The following is a 23589-nucleotide window of genomic DNA, read 5'->3' as shown; positions in this document are numbered from 1 at the left end:
GAGCCACTGATGACTGACATATTTGCTTTAAAAAAATCTGTATTTTCAGGTAAAAACTGAGTAGGCACTCAGCACTGAATTATGGCTAGTAAGTCTTGTTATTTCAGAAGGCTTTTTAAGAAAAGGCATGTTTTTTGTTTTTCACATCACACTTTTTACATTGTATATAAGTTAAAGGAAACTATGATGGCCAAGAGAATATTCAAAAGAGGTGACTAACATGGGAAAAAAAATGGAAGCTTTTCTAGAAAGAAATGGGAAATTCCAATATGGAGAAGAGAAACCATTTAGCAATTCTCCTTGAATTTGTGCACACTACAAAGGCTTTTTCTTGAGAAGACTTAGAGTGGTTGCTCAGCTCAGCATGAGGAGAAAAATATACTTAATGAATGAGTTTGAAAAAGTGAGGTCTATTTCATTATTAATATTAGTAAGGAAGTAAATAACATTAACACTGTTCATATTAATAATTAAGTAATGACAATTACTTATTAAAATGTTAAAAAGATGTCTGTGATTATTCAGAGAACCGCTCAACCAAGTCAGTGGCTCACCTTGTGCCATGTGTTAAGATCAATGCAGAGGGTGAAACAGAACTGGATTTTAAGACCCCTTACCCCTTGAGTCATCATCTGTGAGAGTTGAGAAGTGATCATTTTATTAAGAATCTGATTTTTAAAATCCCCTCAGACAAACCTGTTAACTTGTTGTCTTGGAAATTGCTGAACTAGATTGCCTCAAAGTTTCCTTCAAATGTTAGGATTTACTGTTTCTTAGAGCATTGCAGAATACCTTTTTTATATAAATGAATGAAAATTATTTATAATCTATACTGAATTTTGTACATGTTTTGTATACATTTGCATATCTGTCTCACATTTGTATACTTAGATAAACTTGTATGCACATTTGCTTAATTTTTACATATTTTATCCAAATGCACATAGGTAGCCTAGCCCTACTGTACCTACAGACTTGCTGATTTCCTAAATAGGTTAAAACTCTTCTTTCAGCCTGGTGAACAAAAACTTTTTTTCATATGTCATGGAAAGGATAAACTTTATCTGGCCTGTTTCCCAATTATGCAAGTTCCAGACCACTGAAATAAAAATAAATGAGACTTTACCATACTTAGAACACCAGTATGAAGACAAATTTGTTTACAGCCCCAAGTTTTAGGTCATCCTTCAATCATTCATCCCAGGAACCAGAGTAGGTATGCATGTTAGCACAGGCACGCACACCCGAATGTGACACATGGTAAATGTTGGGCAACTACTGAGCTGGAACAAAGGAGACCTTCAAATTCCATTGCCTTTTTAACTCATAAGATTAAAAAGGTTTGAGGGATGTAAGACTCCAAGAACTCCAAGCTATCCCAATAGTATTGTTAATCCTGACACACTCAGCTTTTGTTTAATTTTCTCACTTTTAAACACATTACTTTGTTCTACTGGAGTTAAGCAGAGGAATGAATGGAGTAATTGTTAAAGAATAAAAGCTGTGAAGTGAACATATTAATTTTGGCTAAATTGGTTCCCTATGTAAAGAGTATCTGAAAAAACAACATACCACTGTATCAATAAAGGCACTCTAATTATTGCAAAGAGACTACATGTTTAGATGTTACCTAATCTAAAGTGAAACCTGTAAAGCGTTGCTGGAATTATTTGGACAAGAATAATTGAAACCTCCTTCAGAACAGTTAGTTCAGATTGTCTTGATTTTATTTTTCCAATTCATATTTTTCTTTTATTCCTGGAGTTTACAAATTGAGGTTCACATACATCAAATAAATAGCATGATAATCAAGGACTCAATACCCAATACACATTCATTTCTATCTGTCATTAATGTCATTGTTGCTATTATAATTGCACATTGTGAAAAGAATGAAAGCTTTTCCATAGAATTATTCACATGTATTACTTTGTAGGAATAATTGAATAGTTGACACTGCATTTTTATCATAGTAAAATATGGGATGGGTTTTCTCATTTATTCTTAAGCAATAAGAAATGTGGAGTAATCTCTCTTAGATCCCTTTATTTGAATCCCGAAAGTTTCTTCATTTTATATAGTTCACAAGTATGTGCTTTCTTTCTCACCTCTTTTTTTTTTTTTTTTTGGTTGGTCATGGGGCTTGAACACTGGGCCTGGGTGCTGTCCCTTAGCTCTTCAGCTCAAGGCGAGCGCTCTACCGCTTGAGCCACAGCACCACTTCTGGTTTTTGAGTGGTTTATTGAGATAAGAGTCTTATGGACTTTCCTGCCGGGGCTGGCTTTGAACTGAGATCCTCAGATCAGATCTCAGTCTCCTGAGTAGGTAGGATTACTGGCGTGAGCCATCAGTGCCCGGCTTTTCTCACCTCTTTATAAAATGCAGAGTTAGACAATTGGCCGTTCTGACAGTCAAAACCCTCTAAAATATGGTGAGAAACCCACTCAAATGTATTTAGCTATTTTATGTGTTATTTCTCTGTGTCATGCAATTTCTCAAGAGCTTCATCCCAGTTTTGTCTTCTATGTGGTTGAGCACAAAATAGAAATTTAAACCTTATTTAGAATTAAATAATATTGATGCTGGACTAGAAAATTGAATAGCACAAGCTTTAGTGACAAATACTCCAAATACAGTGCCATAAAAGTTGAATGAATAATGACATAAATATAACAATGGAAAAGATTTGAAATGTGTCTTCACTGACTAAGAGGGCCACACATAATATATTCACAGCACTGTTCCTCAGTTGAAAACACATTCTAGTGAGAGTGGGTGTGTTTTCCTATTCCTCCATGTAATTTTCTTCTATGGAGCCTGTAGATGGCTTAGAAATTTGACTTAGTGATGTGAAGTCTTTCAGTGCTGCTGGCTAGCTAGCCCTGAATCATGTCATTGTTGGCTCGGATGGAGGCTGAAACCATTTGCCAACTGTTCAGTGGTTTATGTATTGAAAATCTCAGTCCAGTTCTTAGAGGACAGATGGAAATGGTTGGCTCTTTGGACAGAGAGCACAATGACTCTAGATCCTTTACTTACCCACAGAGATGGCCTATCTAAGTCAGAGTGGAAAATTGCCATTGAGATTGATCCTGGGAAGTTGGTTTTATCAGCGAATGAAATGGCTTTACAAATATATCTGAGCCATCCATTTATCTCCTTTTGTAATTCATGAAACACATTTTTAAGCAGTGTATGTATTCATTAAAACAGAGACTTATTATTGCTATGTTGCTTTTCTCACAAGCACAATTTCAGTAAGTCCTTCACTCTTTGTTTATTCCCATCAATATTGGTCTACCTTCTCCTATCTGCAATCTGGCAGTACAGATGCATATGATGCAAAGATAGCCACAGGATCATGTCTTTCATTTTGAATAGCTCTGTCTACAAGTGTTAAATTATGGAAAACTAAAAGAACAATCTGCTTTCATCTTGACTTTTTTTGTACAAATACAATATTTGGTTATTTGTGCAAAAAGCACGTGAAAAAATAACCCTATATATTAGCTCTGTGACTACATATTTACAAACTTATATGGCCCATGAATTGTACGTATACTGTATGTAAATAAAAAAGGAGTGCTAGCCGGGTACCAGTGGTTCACCCCTATAATCCTAGTTACTGAGGAGGCTGAGATCTGAGGATTACGGTTCAAAGCCAGCCTGGGCAGGAAAGTCTGTGAGATTCTTATCTCCAATTAACCACCACAAAACTAGAAATGGCACCATGGCTCAAGTGGTAGAGCACTCACCTTGAGCTGAAGAACTCTGGGACAACACCGAACCAAATTAAAAGAAAGAAAAAGAAAAAAGTGCAGTGGTTTTCCTCAACCTGTCTCAGAAAACTAGTTATTGAAATCTTCAATGTACAGAGATCTTTGTTATATTTTGTTTTTGCTTACCAATGAGTAGTCACTAAGACATATGGGTCAATAATTCATTAAATGTATATTGTTGGGGTTTTCCTTTTTTCCATTCAACTATATATCCTCAGGATGGCCAAATTAATGTTGCCAGCCGCTATTTCCTTAGTCACTCCCCTATAAGTACAGCTCCCTCTATTGATACGTCTGTAACCTGGTTTCTCCAGAAGGTATTTTTCCACCTGAGACATACACAATGCATTCAACAACACCAGCATTTTATTAAAAGAATTCTCCCATTCCCTTCTGTCATATGGAAGTGTCATTAGCTGTATGAAGTTAACTCTCTGAATGTTAAGTTCTTAATCAACAAACAACGCTTCTCCATGGAGCCTGTTTTGCCAAGCATCCTTGAATCAAAACAGGCTGAATATGTAGTAGATTCAGAGCTCCACTATGGGTTGTGATCATATTTAAGAGAAACCCTTTCGTATTTATTGACTTTTCCCCCTCCTTCAATTACGGTTGTTCCGTTTCTTCTGCCACCACCTTGAGCCTTTCAGGTAAATGAAAAGTTCAATTATATGTAAAGTGACTGTTAAATCAGCAGGCCCCTTGTGGGGGTCTGGGCCTCCTCTCCCTGCTTCAGTGGCAAGTGCGCTCAATCCATTACTGTTCCTGAGGATTGTACATCCATCAGGTCGCATGTGCTGGCCAGGGTGCATCTTATAGCTTTTTACTGCATATGAGACATTGCGGGCCTGTTCTCAGGAACTGCCAGGCAGACTGGGAATCACAGTCACGGTTAATAGCAGCGAATTGCCAGCTCTTGATGGGTGGGTAGTCACTCCTTTCAGTGGTTGCCCCCTGGGGGAGAAGGTAGAAAAACAGAGGGAGGGAATTAGAGTGACTTTGCACAGTTGAGCAGGTTCATGCCGCTGGATCAGTGGCAAGCATTGGCAGGGCTCCACTCTGGGGAGGCTCACAACAACATCACAGTCTCATTTTTACCAATTGGTGCTGCTGTATCGCCAGTGGTGCACAGGGGGAGAGCAGAGGGGAGGGTGAGCCGGAGTGGTTGAGGGGGGCAGGGTGGATGGATAGAGGCAGAAGTCAAAGCTCAATTCCACAAACCAAAATTTCATATTCAAATTGGTTAACCCACCTCAGTTAGCCCCATGCTACTAATTGTACCAAACTGGTCTTTGAAGTTCCCTGGGTGATTAAAGAGTTGGTTCACAAACTCTGCCTAACCTTAATTTTTTCAAGGTTCTTTGAGTGGCGAATGGCTTATAATAATGATTTTGACTAATACGATTTTTGACATGCAACTTTAATGCTTAACCTTAGTACAACTCCAGAGCATTTCATGTGTATTCAGCTGTAAAGAGTGATGATTTAAAGGGATAATATAAGAAAAAGGTCGTTCTAGAATGAACCTCTAACAAATTGCATAAAAGGAGCTTATTATTCCACAAGTAGAGGGATATGCAGCTTTTCTAATCATTTTTCTGCTTGGTTCAAAAAAGAACTGTTGAGACATGATTGGGAGAAGAAACAGGAAAAAAAATGAAATCGAAATCTGCGAGAAAGGAACATTCTTTTTGATGGTTATGATTTTTTTGCCACTAAAAAGACTCTCTAATAATGTGGTTATTCATCTCCTTTTTTGTTTTGGGTGAAGAATTCGCTCTAACAAGAAAATGCTCTTATTGGTTGGAGGGTTACCTCCCGGACCGGACCGGCTACCCAGCAATTTGGTTCAATATTATGACGACGAAAAGAAGACATGGAAAATACTCACAAGTAAGTGCAATTGTTTATTTACTTTCCTATTTATCTAAGGCTACCAGCTCTCTTGATGAATTGATAATATGATTAATCAAATCAGACATTTTATTGCTGTGCTAGCTTTTAGAGTTTTGTTTATGTGTCAGGGGCATTTAGAGTAAAAGCCCAAATTAACATGGCATGAGAATGCTGGTCAGTTTGGTGGTTGAATGGGCTTGATAATACTGGCCTAAAAATAACTCTGCTGGTTTATGTGTCTGAATGTATTGAAATGGATAGGGGAGGAACAGGGTGATTAAAGATGGTCCCCAAAATCATTCACTTTTGTGTTGTTGATAGGAAAATGAAGGGTTGTTTACTAGCGCTGTTAAGTTTTCTCACATTAAAATGGTTGTATAGTTCATTGACTCTGTAATGAACATTTATTTTGGTATTTAGGTATTTTTCTTCATTAATCTATAGTCTGGAGGGGATGGGGTTCTTGGGGAGCTGACTCCTTATACTACTTCACAGCTTGGATGAACAGATATATTTGTGGTCTGTCCCAGCTGCCTTAAATTGTGCTTGCAAAACTTTCAGCTATTTTCCTCCTCCCCTTCTCCCCTTAAAGGGTGATTGTGTTTTACAGCGAACCTCTTGCCTTGGGCACTCAGATTTGGAACTTAGTGTTTTATCGGTTATGATTCCCAATCTGACTCAGTCATGGAATCAAAAATCATCGTTTCCTAAGTGCAGCAAGCTGTGTGCACCAGTCCCCTCATGGGCACAGTGGCTGCACTGGTCAATAAAACTAAATTTTAACTGTCAAAATGGCCCAGAGCTGTATAGATAAAATAATAAATGAGCAATTTTGATCCATAAATCAAAGCCATACATTGAAAACCAACAAGAGTTGAAAGTTGATTTTTTTTTCCCACTGCATGTCTTTTAAGCAGTTTTATATTTTGGCAGATTGTTGCTCCTTTTAAAAATATTTTTCCCCGAAATATCTTTAAAATAATGGAAACAGGACATGAGTTTGCACATCAGAGCAGAAGAAGAGCAAAGACTTGTGAGGTGGTACTTGAAATGATACATTTAGGAGCTGGCTTAGCCCAGCAAAACCTGAAGTAACAATGTCCAGGCACTGTATCGAGAGGACTCCCTGGATGCCACTATCCATGCTTGCAGTGAAGGAGTAGAGAAATCCACACAGTGAGATTAAGGAAGAGGAAGATAGAAAAAAAATAAGTTAAAGATATCTTAAAATGGGGCTGGGAAGGTGGCTCAGTGGTAGAGCGCTTGCCTTGCATGCCTGAGGCCCTGGGTTCGATTCCTCAGCACCACATAAGCAGAAAGAAAAAAGTGCAAGTGGCGCTGTGGCTCAAGTGGTAGAGCGCTAGCCTTGACTGAAGAGCTGAGGGACAGCGGCCAGGCCCAGAGTTCAGGCCCCATGACCAGACCAAAAAAAAAAAAAAAGATATCTTAAAATGTTTTATTCTCTGTTTGATGAACATACCATCTATAGTGATTTAAATACCTAAGTGAATAATCAAGTTGTATCTTAAAGATTTTTCAGAAACTAGAGCTAAAATAAAACTAAAGAATCAATTATTTGATAATTGATCAATTTGGAAAGCCTACATAAAGTGATCCATGGAAGAAGGGAAAGAGGACAAAAGATCTCCAAGAGAAAAGTAGGAAGAACATAGGAACAGGGAGATTGTGAATACAACTAATAAATGGTAGTCATTGACAAATCTACCTACTTTTCCAAATAGCTAATGTTGCAACCAATTAGCTAGTTATTGAAATCCTACAGTAAAGGCCAAAAGACTGATTAAAGCATTATGAACAATACCTATAGAAAGTCTTGTGTTCAGTTTAAACCTTACTCAGAGAGAGGTTAACCATCAAACATCATTCAGAAGTGCTAAGCTAATTTGACAAGGAGGTAAAAATCACAGGCAAAGGAAAGAGAGACAGTCTTCCTAGCTTGAGGTCTGCTTATTTATTGAATGACTGTTTTCATGCAAAGTTGACTAGCAATCTCCTAACACCTGAGATTGGTTATGCTGAACCTTAGAATACTCTATAGACTTATCATGAGCAAATGTCTCTCAAGGAGTCTCATAGGTAAACATCTATTTCAAAGATAATATTCCACAGACAGAAACACATGGGTTTCCCTGATAAGGGAGCTACACTATTTATACACATTGTATAACAAAGGAAAATGATTTTGGAAACACTTTAGAAGGAGTACACTTAGAGTTTTTGTGAGGTTTCTGAAGGGAGGTGATCTTTGCTCATGTAAAGGATTAAGTATGGTGTTACAACAAATATTTTAAATAAGACTGAATATAGAGAAAAAATAACATTGAATACAATGGGGGAGTAATTGTGTCCATATAGTCTTAATTTAAAAAACTCAATGGTTGAGAAGGTAGCTCAGTAACAAAGTGCTTATCTAGTATGCACAAGGCTCTGTGTTGGAGCTCCAGCACACACATAGTCAACCAACCTGTAGTGTGTTTTATCCATACAACAAAGGGAACGATTATTGTAACTGAAAAGGCTATCTTGGTAGCACACTGGCCCAGACTTCATAATTTTTTATTAACTTTAAGAGTTCCACAAAGAAGTTGCCATTTAATAAAGCAGTTTGTGAATACAATGCTGCTTCTTGATCAATATCACCCCTGTCAACATTTTCACCCATCCCTCCCTAATCCACCCTTTCCCTCACTCTTCTTAATTCTGTGAATTCTTGATTGCATTCACTCCCTCTTTCTCTTCTCCATTGTACCTTCCTTTTTGGAAGAAGCGTCTGATATAGCATTATAGAAATGATGTTTAGGAGGGGAACAGAAATAACAAAATGCTGAAACAAGGATACAGGTGGACCCATTGTAACAATGAGATGTACAAGACATTATGTTGAAAAGGAACTTTACAACTTCAGGACGGGAGTAGGAGTTGGGGAGGGAGGAAAGGAATAGGAGGGGAAAAACAAAGGAGGGGGTAACAATGCTTGATAGTAAATGTATTCATTACCTTACTCATGTAAATGTTACCCCTTTGTATAGTATCTTTACAATAAAAACATAAAAAAAGAAATTATGTTAAGTATACTAACAGAGGTTCTAAACCTCTGTCAAAATATATTGAGAAATAACATAAAAATAACTGTAAAATCCTTTTGCAAGTGTGAAGTGTTAGGTAATAAGAATAAAATGAAGCATTGCTATTTCCTTGCCTGTTAAAAACAAAGGGGAATTTAGGTACATTATTCATTTTTGTTGTATAGTATTATTTCTCTTGCATTTCTCAATTCTGTACCTGTCTCCTGTTTCATTCCTAACTTACTAGAAAGCAGTACAGGATGGCTATCTAGTCCAAGTGTATTGTTTTTGTCTTTTACCATCCAGTAGATTTATAGGCACTTTCTAGTTGCAACAAATGAAGGAAACCATGCAGCCTATGTTTCTTTGGCTTTGACTTACTTCACTTAATATAATTTTTTTCCAAGTCTTTCCATTTCCTTATGAATGGTATAATATCATTCTTTCTGACAGAAGTATACAATCCATTGCGTATGTATACCACATTTTTTGGGGGGTCCGGTTGTGGGGCCTGAACTCTGGGCCTGGGCACTGTCCCTCAGCTCTTTAGCTCAAGGCTAGTGCTTTACCACTTGAGCCACAGTGCCACTTCCGGCTTTTTTCTTTTTGCTTATGTGGTGCTGAGGAATTGAACCCAGGACCTCATACATGCAAGGCAAGTGCTCTACCACTGAGCCACCTTCCCAGCCCCGTATACCACATTTTCTTGATCTATTTGTTTGCTAAGGGATATCTGGGTTGATTCCTTCCACATGTTGGCTATGGTAAACAGTGCTGTAATGTACATGGCTGTGCTGGTAGCTTTAGTGTGGTCTTGTTTAGACATTAACACAATGAGACCAAAGGAAGATATTCTTAGGAGAGGATCACAAAGGTTCAGTAGGTATGGACATATGATCATATAAAATGATGCTTATAGAAATGAACTCCAAGAAATGGAAACAAGGAGTTCTATGTTATTTTGCTTCGTGTGTGTGTGTGTGTGTGTGTGTGTGTGTGTGTGTGTTTCCTTTGTCACTGTTTTTGATTTCTCTACCCTTTGTCTTATATGTAGGTTTATATGTTTTGGGGAGGGTAAGAGGGAGCACAGAAATGGTAAAAGGATTAACAAATGCAGCAATGATATTCACTAGACACTATGCTGATAATGAACTATAAACTTCTGGGGGGAAAGGGGGAAAATGCTAGAAAAATGAAGGAAGAGGAGACACTTCAAAAAGAAATATGCTCATTACCTCACTTATATAACTGTAACCTCTTTGTACATCATCTCTACAATAAACATAAAAAAGAAAATACATAGTGGAATTCATACAGATCATGGAGCAATAAAATTTTTCATATTTGAAATAAAAAGAAAGCAGTACAGGAGACGTGAATACTAAAACAGCCAATGCAGAAAAAAAGTACCTGAATTCTTAACACAAGATTAAAAATTTTTGCTAGCAATTGTGCACTTTTAATAACAGATTCCACATATAGCCAAGTTTTATGAAGCCCGTATGTGGAAGTACTTTACTTTCTTTGCCTTGGAACAGCACTGAAGAGATCACTGTTGTATTCAGCTTCTTCACTGGTAGGTGAAGGCAGTTCCCAGGAACTAGCAGCTTCCTTTTTCCTGTATTTTAGATAAGAGATCCTATTTATTAAGTGCTTCTCTGTTGATTTCTTTGATTAATGACAGGACAAGGACTTCACAGCCCTTTCCTGTTACAATGATAACTTCACCTTATTAACAGTAGATGAAAATTCTACCGTTTAGCTAGATAGGCTTATCGTTTCTTTTGACCACTGAAGTTCATTTTCTAGAAGCATTAGAACTGTTTTTCCTTCCTTATCCATACATTGGTAGCAACTCTTTCCTCTACTTTGTAATGTAAGGATGTGGGGCCTTTGATTTCTCAATCATAGAAAATGAATGAAGCTGCTACATAGTGGTTTCCCAGGTTATATTCCCAGTGGAGGACACTTAACTTGATACCATTACATAGGAAGAGCCCTGGGAATGGTTGGTATCAATTTCTTTTAATATTTTTACATTATGTTAAGTAAGTATACAAAGGAGTCTCAATTCAACCTGTCTATTTATAAGTACAATGCATCTTGGTCAGCTTCCTTCATTCTCCCTGATCTGTCCTAACCCCATCTCCTCAAATTACCTGGTTCCATTTTCAATTTCTTTTAAAGGGGAAATAACAAACCTTCACATTAGGACATTAGATTGGAATTCTTGCCTTGGATTTTTCTGTCTCTTGATTTCAGCCTGTTCCTGTTCTTTGAAAATATATTGAGAGTAAAATAAAGTTATTAAAAAAACTCTTAAGCATTTCTTATGGTTATCTGTTGTTGAAAAAGTAAAGGTAAGTTGAATCAAGGTTTTCCAAAAGTGATTGTCTTTATTTTTTTTTGTGTGAAAATACTGTACAGAGGGGTTACAATTACATGGGCAAGATAATGAGTACATTTCTTATCAAGCATTGTCGCCTCCTCCTTCGCTTCCCCTTCCCATCTCTTCCCATCCTCCCCCCTGCTCCCCCACCCAACCCTCCTGTGATTGTCTTTATTTATAGTAATTTTATTACCATGGATTGAAACCTGAAAATTATTTAGTGTAATTTAATTTTTTGACAGATAGGTGAAGTTGGTAGATAGTATATTCCACATCGCAGAATGTATATTAGTAGCAGAAAACTTACCTAGCAAGAAAGGGAATAGAAATTTAAAAAATGGAAAGAAAGGAAGGGAGGAATGAAGAAAGGAAGGAAGGAAGGAAGGAAGGAAGGAAGGAAGGAAGGAAGGAAGGAAGGAAGGAAGGAAGGAAGGAAGGAAGGAAAAAGTATTTTGAGTGGAGATACCATTCTAATTTTTGTTTTTGGTGTTAGTGAAAACATAGTGACCTAAAGATTTTATGCAATAGCATAACAGTTGCTGTCTTTTAGCCTGGAAACTTTTGTTTCAGTTCATGGAGCAATTGTTTCCATGACTTTGGGCAAACAGAAGGAAAAATTGTGTCTTGACTTTAAATACGTTAGCATCTAATTTTACCTTCAATGAGCTCAATTCTAATTTGAAATACATGGCTGCACATTGCTATATATCTTGAATTATTTGCTACTGAGTATTCATGCACCAGTGCAGTAGTGGATTTTTCATAGATTTTTTTAAAAAAATTATATGTGGTGATCATTCCAAGTACTGTATGTCAACTAAGGTGGATGCCTAGAAAAAGCACTTGACTTCATGTGGCCATCTCTCATTTACTTCTGGTTGATACTTCCCTTGAATATAGTAATTGTTTCTTCTCCAGAGGACAGTATGTATGTAAATAATTCCAATGCCTCTTTTGGATACAATTATTGGTGTTTGCTACTGAATGAGGCCTATAGGAGGTAGGAGTCATAAAGACAGCTTAAATTTGAGCTCCTAGTCAGATGGTACACTAAATCTGGCAAATCCTTAAATGTAAATCCTGAAAAAATGATCTCCTTCTCTAGTTTCTCATTTGGGGAACTAATTTCATTTACTCAGCAAATATACTTGGTACCTCCCCTCCCCCTGCAATGCGCTCCCCCCACCCCCCAGTCCTGGGATTTGAATTCTAAGCCTATATGCTATCCCTGGATTCTTTTTGCTCAAGGATAGCACTCTTCCATTTGAGCTACTGCACCACTTTGGACTTTTGATGTGATTAATTGGAGATAAAAGTCTTATAGACTTTCCTGCCCAAGCTGGCTTCAAACTGCAATCCTCAGATCTCACTCTTGTGAGTAGCTAGGATTATAGATGTGTGCCATTGGGTGCCCAGATACACTTGGTATCTTCTGTGTCACAAAGGATACAACTCTGAGTTAAAATAAACATTACCATTTCCCCAATGAGTTAGAATTCCATGGGGAAAATCAGCATTAATCAAAAAACCCTGCTAGCAATGAAATGTGGCAGTGCTCTGAAGGAAGGGTAGAAAGTATAGACAATCTGGAAGTGGAGAGGACTGAGCTCACTTAGAAATCTAGCTTAGAATATCACCATCAAAGATGTTGCATTTGAACTGACAATTAAAGGAAGAATAGGACTTAGGCAGAGGCTCAGGTGAAGGTATGAGATAAGATGGTTCCAAGTTAGTTAACAATAAGTGCAAAGACCTTGCCAGAAAAAGAAAAGAAAAGAAAGAGAGAAAGAGACGAAGAAAGAAGAAAGAAAGAAGAGAGAGAGGGGAGGGAGGGAAGGAGAGAGAGAGAAAGGGAGGAAGGAAAGAAGGAAGGAAGGAAGGAAGGAAGGAAGGAAGGAAGGAAGGAAGGAAGGAAGGAAGGAAGGAAGGAAGGAAACTGCATGGCTAAACTCATATTGAGGTAGGAGAGAAGACACATGATTAAAGATCTTAGCCAGAACACTAGTCATATAGGAGTTCTGTGGTTAGTTCATAACGAGCATTTTTACTTTAAGTGAGAGAAAAAAGAAGTGTTATATGTGTGTGGGTGTATATATTACATGTACATATATGTATATGCATATATATGCACACCCATAAACACAACCGGAATAAATTATACAAGTCTCTTGAATTATTATAAATAAATTGCTTTCATCAACAAAGAAGTAATTTTTATTGTTCATTAAAAAAAAAAGGAACAAGCTGAGCCCAAGTGGTTCACACCTATAATTCTAGCTACTCTGACATCTGAGGACTGTAGTTCAAAGCTAACCTGGTACCAGAAAAAAAAAGCACATACACATGGAAATGGTTTTTCTTTTAATGATAACAAAAAAAAATAACAAGCTAGTTTTGGTGAATGCTTATTTTATTTAAATATCTTTATCAAACATTAGAAATAATTATAGCAAAGTTCAAACAAGTAAACTACCCATGAGATGAGAGATGTCTTAGTGGTATCATTAACTGAAACTACCTTTGGTGAGCATTCCGCATGTTAGAATTTGGAGCTTTGTGTATCAGACACAAATGACTCTGTTCCTGGGGATGGGTGTTCACAGAGCCACACCTTCATATTCATTAGGGCCTTGGCCATATCAAGCTGGCATTAAGGTTTCCTTTGTATGGGACAAGGAGGACAAGTAGCTACTTCCTCAGCTGTATGCCTGCATGTCAAAACAATTTGGCTCCTTACAGTGCGTTCTGATTATTAATCCTACTGGCATGCCTTGTTTGGTTTTTAAGTCTTAATTTATTAAGGAGAAAAAATTTAAGACTGAATTCCCGTTATGTAGCTAGAACAATAATCATTGTGAGCTTCAAAGACTAAAATGTTCCCACATTTTTATGTGGAGCACTGCAAAGCACTTTCAGAAAACCCTACTGGTAAGGCAATGATGTATCACTTTCACTTTCATTATATGTTTTTAATCAGAGCGTGACTTCACACTAGACAAAGCGATGCTTTATGCATGGTCTCACTTGTTTTTGCTAAAATCTTGTGACATGATTAATTTTACTTTAATGCTTTTGTCTTGTTGTAATGGTAAGGACGATGGGTATAAACCAGGCAAAAATACATGCTTTTCTATTATAATGCCTCTGAGCATTAAAAATATCTTAGATGAAAGGGGGAAAAAATCACAGGAGACTGGTCTGACTGGAATTAAATTTCTTGCTACCTGAACACAGAGTACATGAGATTTAAAAAAAATGATTCAGTCATTGTTTTTAGTTTTATTTTTGGTATTTTTATAGCAATTTATTCATCTGTATGATTAGATTTGAAGAGGAGGAGAGAGATCGTAGCTCATGGATTTCTTGATTTCATTTGTTGCTCTGCAGCATTTACCTCCTTCACACTGTTAAGAGACCAAAATATTAACCAATGCTGTACCAGATATATTTCCACCAGGCATATATGTTACCTTTGAAAAAAGAGAAAAACTATTCCTTTTCCATGTGATGCTTGACCTTGGGAATAATTTACAACTGTAAAGATCTAAAAAGAATTACGTACCCATTACCTTACTCATGTAACTGTAACCCCTCTGTGCAGCATCTTTACAATAAAGTAAAATTAAAAATAAATAAATACAAAGAATTACATAGAATAAAGATCCTTTGTCTATTTTACAGAAAAGCAGTCACATATATGACTTTAAGAAGAAAGCAATAAGCTATTCAACAAGTGAGACCCCATCTTGTGAGCACTGCCAACCTTCAGTTCTGCCATAATCACTCTTTGTTCTTCGTTCAGTGAATTTTACAGACTACTAGGACAGGCTCCTGTAATCTTGTTTACGCAGGAGGCTGAGATCTGAGAATCCCAGTTCGAAGCCAGCCCAGGCAAACAAATCCCAGAGGCTCTCATCTCTAACTAGCAAAAAGCCAGAAGTAGAGGTATGGCTCAAGTGGTAGAGGGACACACTTGATCAAAAAACTAAGCAAGAACGTGAGGCCCTTAATTCAAACCACACTACTAACACTCTTTCACACAAATGTATGGACTTGCTTATCTGTATCACAAGAATACTGCATCTTCCTTTCTTCCACATATCCTGTCTGCTTGCTTCAGTTGCCTCCTACATCCCGTTAGAGGATATCATGTAGCACTCTCAAATAGCACTTTATTCTCTATCTGTGCAGTTCTATATGGTATCCACACGTGTCTACTGAACACTTCAAAGGAGACTAAGATGACTGAGAAACTGAATTTCTAATTTCATTTTGCTGTACAGAATTAGATTTTAAATCTTCTACCATAGCAAGTGGCTTTTGTAGCAGCAGCATGGCTCTTAGTACGGAGCATACTACTTCCACTGGGCCAAACCTTTTTCTTTAGAGGCAAGTTAAGAACAAATAAATGACCCTTAAGACATTCTAAATTCAAAGAATATAAAATGAATCGCACACGAGACTTGGCTTGAGTGTGAGACTTGCAGCTTTTGGTTTCTCATTCTTTCTTCCTACTGACCTGATGGATTTATTTCCTAAGAGTGCCATAATAATGTATCACAAACTAGATGGGTCAAAACAATGAAAACTTGATTTCTCACTGTTCTCAAAGCTGGAGGACTGCAGTCAAGTTGTCAGCAGGACAATATTCTCTCCCAAAAGAGGGGAAAATCCTTCATTACCTCTTTATAGCTTCTGCTGGCTCTTGGCAATTTTTGGTGTTCCATGGCTTACACTTCCATCATTTCAATCTATATCTATCTTCACAGAGATTTATTTCTTATCTCACTCCCTTATCTAAATGTTTTACTGTTTTATTCTTGACTGTTAGGGCCTACCTTAATTCAGTAGGAAATCTTCAGCTGCAAAGACCTTATTTCAAACAACATCACATTGAGAGATACTAGAGGGTAAGGGTTTTTGACCTTCCTTTTCTTGGAAATACAATCAACTCAGTATACCTAATGTATAAGGAGAAAATGAATTGTGAAGTTCTAGGCACTTCACTTACGTTTGTTCATTCAATATTCACAATAGCTCTTTACAATACACATTGTTATTACTTCTACTTCTGAAGTATGAATGGAAACAGAGACATGAAGTCATTTTTGCAAGGTAAATGGCTGAGCCACAATGGATACCAAATAATGCTCCAGAGCCTACATTTTGCTGCTTCTCATTACTCTAGTAAGAGCAGAGTGAATGTTGTAAGAAGAATTAGAGGAAAAGCAAGGCTAGATGAGCTACTTCAGCATTTTATGCAGAAGAAAATTGCATGTGCTCTGTGTAAGTAGATACTGATTTTGCACATAAGCATACTTATATACTGAATCTTCCAGTGCCTCTTTTGTTATTACTTGGAGATTGACGAAAGAATATAGTATTTTCTGAAGAAAGGTGTTTTAGAATGAATGAATGATCTATTTTCTGTGTGAAATTTTTCATTGGAAAACTCTTAAGGTCTATATTTTAACTAAGATGGCTGGGTACCAGTGGCTCTCACTTGTAATTCTAGCTATTTAGGAGTCTGAGATCTGAGGCCAGTGAAAGCATGAAAGTCTATGAGACTCTCATTGCCAATTAACCACCAAAAAGCCAGAAGAGGCGTCGTGGGTCAAATGATAGAATGTTATCTTTAAGCATAAAAGCTCAAGGACAGAATCCAGGACCTGACTTCAAGCCCCAGGACCAGTACAACAAACAAGTAAATAAATAAATAAATCTCTGCATTTATGTTTCCTACTGTCTCAGGCTGTACTAGTGACATAAAAGTATTCCTGTCTGAAACAAGATCTCCAATCTCTGATGCCTGCTCATTCATAAATTTGTTTGAAGTTTTTCATTACTATAATCATTAACTTCACAATTTCAAGAGCTGCTGTTTGTGTGCATTAATATTTCATGGAGTTAGATTACTTCTTCCACTGAAGAGATTTCAGCTTAAAAACAATAAGGCCTTCTTTGTACCTTTATTTTCATCAAAAACCTAAATAATTTTTCTCACTTAATAGTAATCATATATATATATATATATATATATGTAGATGAATTAAAAGGATCTGTAATGGTTATTTGCTCTCAATTTTAGCAGTAACTTTGCAGAGCTTTCATGTACTGAATTATTTGTCATGAATACATAGAAATAGGTTTCTAGATCTGATTTGGAAAACCATCATGATATTTTTCATAATTGATTTATAGCACTGATGTCCAGCTCATGTGATTAATCTCAGCACAATGGCTTTAGATCCTGATATTTTCTCCAGTTAATTTCAGTCCTAAACTGAAAAACTTGAATAAACTATGGGTATATACAAATTGAGGAGGCTGATGCTACTAACTACCTTTGCTAGACAGAATAATATTCTTGACTTGTACAAAACTTTCATGTGTCCTGCACTCCTAAAAAATTAAATAGGTTTTATTTACTTATTTATTTATACAATATTGGAGCTTAGTTGGAGAGCTTTGTGCTTTCTTGACTAGCACACTGTACTTCAGCCACATCTCCAATCATGTTTTGTTATTTTTTTGTACGTTTTTATTGTGCTGTTTTTTATTGTTATCTTCAAATAGCTGCACAAAGAGTCTACTGTTGAACATTTCCATTTGTGTGTACTGTGCATCCTGATCGAAGTCATCCTTCTGCGATGCTCTCCCCTTCCACCTGTTCCTTCCCCTATCGATCTCATCAAGTTTCCTAGTTCCATTTTCATGTACATTGAGTCTTATGAGTGTATTCACCCACCATTCCTCTTTTTGTTCATCTACCTCTTCCTATTTGCCTCCATTTCCTGTAGTCAAGACTAGTTTCAACTTCTTGATATTCAATTTGTTAAGCTCTCTTTTAATTGTTCATTGGGTTACAGCATGGAATCTTATTCCTGCATATACCATACTTTAGTGAATTTGATCATTTATCTATGTGTATGACCTCATAAAGTATTTTACATATATGTCTGTAATAGGTCTACCATCTACGTAAGATCCACATATATCTTTCTAAGCCTGACTTGCCTTGCTCAATATTATTTTTTCCAGCTCCATTGATTTCCCTAAAAGTGATAGACTATTATTTTTTCTGATGGATACAGTTCCTATGCATGTAAGCATGTGTATGTATATATGTGTATATGCACTTGAGTGTATATGCATACAGACATAGATATACATATACATGCATGGATATGTATGCATGTATGCATATGTGTTATTTGGTTAGATAAACAAATTGATCTATTGATTAATAAAGGTGGATACCACATTTCCTTCATGTATTTATCAGTTGTAGGGTTCTATGACTATTGTAGATAGTTTATTATAAATAGTGCTATAACAAACATGGGTATGCAGGTACCATTTTTGTATCCTGAGTTACCTTTCCTTGATAAATATCCACAGGTAGAATCACCGCATCATAAGGTAGATCTATTTTTTTAAGCATTCATCCTTCCATAGTAGTTGAATTAATACACGTTCCTACCGACAATATGTTAAGATCCCTTCTTCCCCACTTCCTTGTTAGAATTTATGGTTTTCACATTTCTCATGATTGCCACTCTGACTAGTATGGAATGGAATCTCAAGGTTGTTTTGATTTATATTCCCTTCATGGCCAAGGATATTATTTATTTATTTGTTGGCCATTTGTACTTCTTCTGAGAAGTGTCTGTTTCACTGTTTAACCCATTAATTTGGTAAGTTATTGGTTCAGGGGGTGGGGGAGAGTGTTAAGTTTTTAAACCATCTGTATATTCTGACTATTATTCCCACCAGATATACAGCTGGAAAAAGTTTTCTCCCATCCAGCAGGTTGCCTTTTTAGCCTACTACTCCTTTAGTGACTACTCATTTGTTGAACAGAAGCTTATCAATCCTTACTTCTATTTTCTGAGCTCCTGGAGTTCCACCCAGGAAGTTACTTCCTATGCCAATAAGATCTAGTGTTTTACTCATTCTGTCCTGTAGAAGTTTCAGGTCTCACATTAGGATCTTTGGTCCACTTTGAATTGATAAAAGTACATGATGTAGGTAGAGGTCTTCTGCATGTGAATATCAAGTTCTTACATCACCATTTGTTAATAAAGCTATCTTTTCTCCAGTGAGTATTTTGGTCTCTTTTGCCAAAACTCAATAGGCTGTAGATGCAGGGATTTGTTTCTGAGTCTTCTAATCTACTCCATTGGTCTGTGATATTGTTTTTGTTTTTTATTTTTTTTAATACCAAGCTGTTTTGGTTACTATGGCTTTTTGCTATCATTTGAAGTCTGATATTGTGATACTTCAGTATTTTTATCTCCGGAGTGTTTTGTCTATTTGATGTCTTTTGTGCTTACATATCAATTTTAGGATTGGTTTATTTTTTCTGATAACTTTTATTTTACTCTACACCTCTGTCCTAGCCACAGATATAAATATAACATATAATATATAAAAACATATAATCTTTTTTTATTGTGAAAATACCATACAGAGGGGTTACAATAATTACATGAGCAAGGTAATGAGTACATTTTTTATCAAGTATTGTTACCTCTTCCTTTGTTTCCCCCTTATGATCCCTTCCCATTTTTCCCCCACCCCATTCTCCCCTTCCCGCACCAAAGTTGTAAAGTTTGTTTTTTGACATAACGTCTTGTACATCTCATTGTTGCAATGGGTCCACCTGTATCCCTATTTAAACCATTTGTTTTTTCCCTTCCCCTCCACAAATTATACTAACAATGGCTTTGGGATTTTGATGGGCACTACATTAAATTTGTAGAGAGCATTCCTTCTTCTGATATCTTCTTAGATTTGTTTCTTCTACATTGTGTAGTTTTTCATTAGAGAGGTCCTTCATCCCTTTGGTTAGGTTTACTTCTAGGTATTTTGTTGTTGCAGCTATTGTGTATGGAGTTGTTTTTCTAATTTCCTCCTCAGTCCATTTGTTTTTGGTGAACAGAAAAGCAACTGATTTTTATGTTAGTTTTGTTTCTTGCTACATTACTGAGGCTTTTATCAGTGTTAGGAGTTTTGGCATGGAGACTTTGGGGTCTTTTAGGTATAGAATCCTATCATCTGCAAATAGAGATAGCTAGACTTCTTTTGGATCCTCTTGTTTTGTTTTGTTTTTCTCTTGTCCTATTGCTTTGGCTAGAAATCCCAGTGCATTTCAGAGCTATGTTGAAAAAGAGTAGAGAGAATAGACAAACTTGGGTTTTTTTTCTTGTTTTGTAGGGGAAATGGTTTTATGTTGGTAATGGGTTTGCTCTATATAGACTTTATTATGTTGAGATGTGCCTCCTACATACTTGCTATTTCTAGTTTCTTTACTTAAGCCATGACACTTACATTATTTTTGCTGTTATTTTTTATTGCTCTTGGTGTTTTGTTTTATTTTGGGAAGTGGAGTCTAGCAGTTTCTATCTGAGTTACCATTAAACATAATCCAGATCTGAACCTCCTGAGAAGCTAACGTTATAGTTATGACCAACTAGAACTCAACAAATACATACATCATTTTAATATGTGGCTTTTTATCCTTCTACTGAATAAAACTTGGTTAGTCACAAATATTGTTACCTTATGCTTGATGCTATCATGGGCTGGATAGTACCCAGGAAGAAGTTAATTTTCCCTTACAACTCAGCTGGATTTCTGTAAAGAGAAATTCTTGCAAACTACTGGATACCCACTGCAACCAGCTCCTCTTAAGCATACATCGTTTTTGATAACAGAAATCCGCTGAAAGAACAGAAAAGCACTACAGGAAAACAACAGGGCATTTATTTTGTTGAAAGTGGGTTAGTAGCATCGTCCATGTGTATGCTGATTCTGTAAGCAGAACTGATGGGGTCAGAGACAATACATTGCAGTATCATTTGAAATCATGTTTGCAGAGGATAATATGACACTTGAAAAAATGAAATGCATGAGTATAAACATATGCCCTAGAATAAATGATCTTAGTGTTAGCTTTTCCTCTTGAAAAAAAAAATGTCAGTAGAAGTTGTATTATCCAGGTGTCAGCAAACTTTTTTTTATGAAGTTAGATAGTAAATATTTGAAGTTTTGCCAGCCACAGATCTATGTCAAAACTTTGCGATTCTGTTGATATAGCACAAAGCAGCCATAAACAGTATACAAATGATGAAACATACCTGTGCTTTAATAAAACACTATCTATAAATAGGCTAAGGGCTAGATTGGGCCAGTAGTCTGCTACTTGCCAACTATTGCCCTCTAAACTAAGGACATATCTATTTTACTCACAAATTATACTACTAGATAGTGAAACAATGCTTATGATAACACAGTAAGTAATATCTGTTAGACTGCCTAAGCCTTGTCTGTTAATTTATTTGCCTCACATTAACCATATGATGTATGTTTGATGATTCTTATTTTATAACAATGGAATCTATGCCACTTGTCAACTCCATGAGTCAGAAGCATGATCTGAGCTTGGGTAGTATTCCAGAGTTTCACAAGCTATACTGACTTGCAGGGAATCGTTTATGTCTTCTATTCTTAAATGCAGAAGCTGTTGTTTTTCTAAATAAACCTTCTCTGTTAGCTGTCCTAAACCTAAAGCTTCTCTGTCAATAACATGAGGACCAATAATCTATCTGCCTTGTTAAGTTACTTATGACCCTTGTGCCCCCTTCCTGACTCCTATCTTATAGAACATATACTATACACACTGAACAATGATCTTCATGCTATACCAGAGCAACAAAAATCTATAAAAAGAGGAAAATATTAGTTCATTAGACATAGGATCTGTACACTACCTAAGTGTCTGGTTCTTCATTATACATGGCTTTTTCTTTTTCCTTTTTTTTTGTCCATTTTGTGGGCTTCTCTCTCTCTCTCTCTCTCTCTCTCTCTCTCTCTCTCTCTCTCTTCTCTCTCTCTCTCTCTCCTTCTCTCTCTCCCTTCTCTCTCTCTTCCCCTTTCTCCCCCCTCTCCCTCTTTCTCTCTGTCTTTTTGTGTGGGACTTCATGACCTGGGCACTGTCCCTGAGTTCTTTTGCTTAAGGCTAGTGCTCTTACTCTTTGAGCCACAGCTCTACTTCCAGCTTTCTGTTGGTTAATAAGAGGTGAGTCTCAAGGACTTTCCTGCCTGGGCTGGTTTTGAACTGTGATTCTCAGATCTCAGCCTCCTGAGTAGCTTACAGGTGTAAGCCACCAGAGCCTAGTAGCATGGTTTTTTCTACTGACCTTCATTATGTATTTTAACTTACAAATATCTGCTGTGTGAACTAAATTTATCTGAACACTACTTATGCAAAAGAAGTAAGGAATGAAAAGACAAGGAAGGGAAACTTGTATTTTAACCACACCTAAAAGGTAAAGAATATTATAACTGAACACTTCTCATGTGTCTAGTCTTGGGTCAAACACATTACAAATAGCTTTTTATTTAGTGATCATGGGCAGATGTAACTACCTTGATGAGGATGTAAAAGAACTAAGACTTAGAAAAGTCAATTGTTTGCAGTCAGACAATTAATAACCATATGAGTTCACATCCTAAGACATGATATTTGAACTTTGAGAGCAGCTGAAGAATTGTTGTGTGTAAGACATTGTGCTCTGTGCCTTATGTAGTTTATCTCAATTACATACGCAGTCAATGGCCCTCATTTTACTGGTAAGGAAATCAAACTCAAGAGATATGTCTACAGCTGGTTCATGGTGAAGCTAGATAATGTATCCTTGAAGCTACCGTCAGAGGTTGCCTCAACTCAATATTATATTGCTTTTTTCTTGAACCTATGATTTTAAAGCTGGGAGCAGACATATATTGAAGACAGTCTAGCATAGTAGAAGCCTAATGTTTACTTACCGGATAAAGCTTGTCCTCATAACTACTCTGGTAATATACCTCTATAATCTTTGCTGTTGGAGAACATTTCCAAGGCCATTATTCATTGGACACCTCTAATAACCCTGTGAGATAAATGGGTCACCATTTATTATCCTTATTTGACATATGAGGAAACTCAAGTTCAGAGGAGTTAAGTGAATTGTCAAGGTCACACAATAATTGATGAATTTGTGACTCAAACTCTTAGCTTCTGACCTAATTCCATTCAGCGTTCTTCCTATTAAGCCATGTTCTATGAAACCTTATTAGGAGTTCTTTGACCTGTAACTGACATAATTTGATCTCTTTCTAACATGGTATTTTTCTTCCAACTGGATTATTTAGAAAAGTGTGTGTGTGTGTCTCAGAGGCTTTAAAATTATCCTATCCCTTGTAAATTGTAAATAACAACTCCCTGCTTGCAGAAAATGCAGAGGTTCAAGTTCAGTCTTTAAAGTTGCTACAGAAAGTGCTACATTAAGGTTGATTAAAGTTGAGGCATATGGTTAGGATTCTAGCAGGTTCTAGCAGGGAACGGACAGCATCCTGTAATAATAAGAGTGCTACTTGTTTTTGTGAGAAGAAG

At 36.6% G+C, this 23589-nt stretch overlaps 1 protein-coding gene across 3 annotated transcripts in view; it reads left to right on the top strand.

Moving 5' to 3' along the window:
- Positions 1-23589, top strand: part of Klhl14 (kelch like family member 14) — a 102220-nt gene that overhangs the window by 26520 nt on the left and 52111 nt on the right. For all 3 annotated transcript variants that reach the window (XM_042675222.1, XM_042675219.1, XM_042675221.1), the window contains exon 3: positions 5551-5672. In XM_042675222.1, coding sequence (XP_042531156.1) covers positions 5551-5672 — 122 coding nt within the window. The remainder of the gene's footprint in view (positions 1-5550; positions 5673-23589) is intronic.

This window comes from Dipodomys spectabilis, unplaced genomic scaffold (genome assembly GCF_019054845.1).
Source record: "Dipodomys spectabilis isolate Male_0828 unplaced genomic scaffold, ASM1905484v1 ptg000024l, whole genome shotgun sequence".
NCBI classification, from domain to species: Eukaryota; Metazoa; Chordata; class Mammalia; order Rodentia; family Heteromyidae; genus Dipodomys; species Dipodomys spectabilis.
Note: the sequence above shows the minus strand (reverse complement) of the source record. Positions and strands in the feature narration are given on the sequence as shown.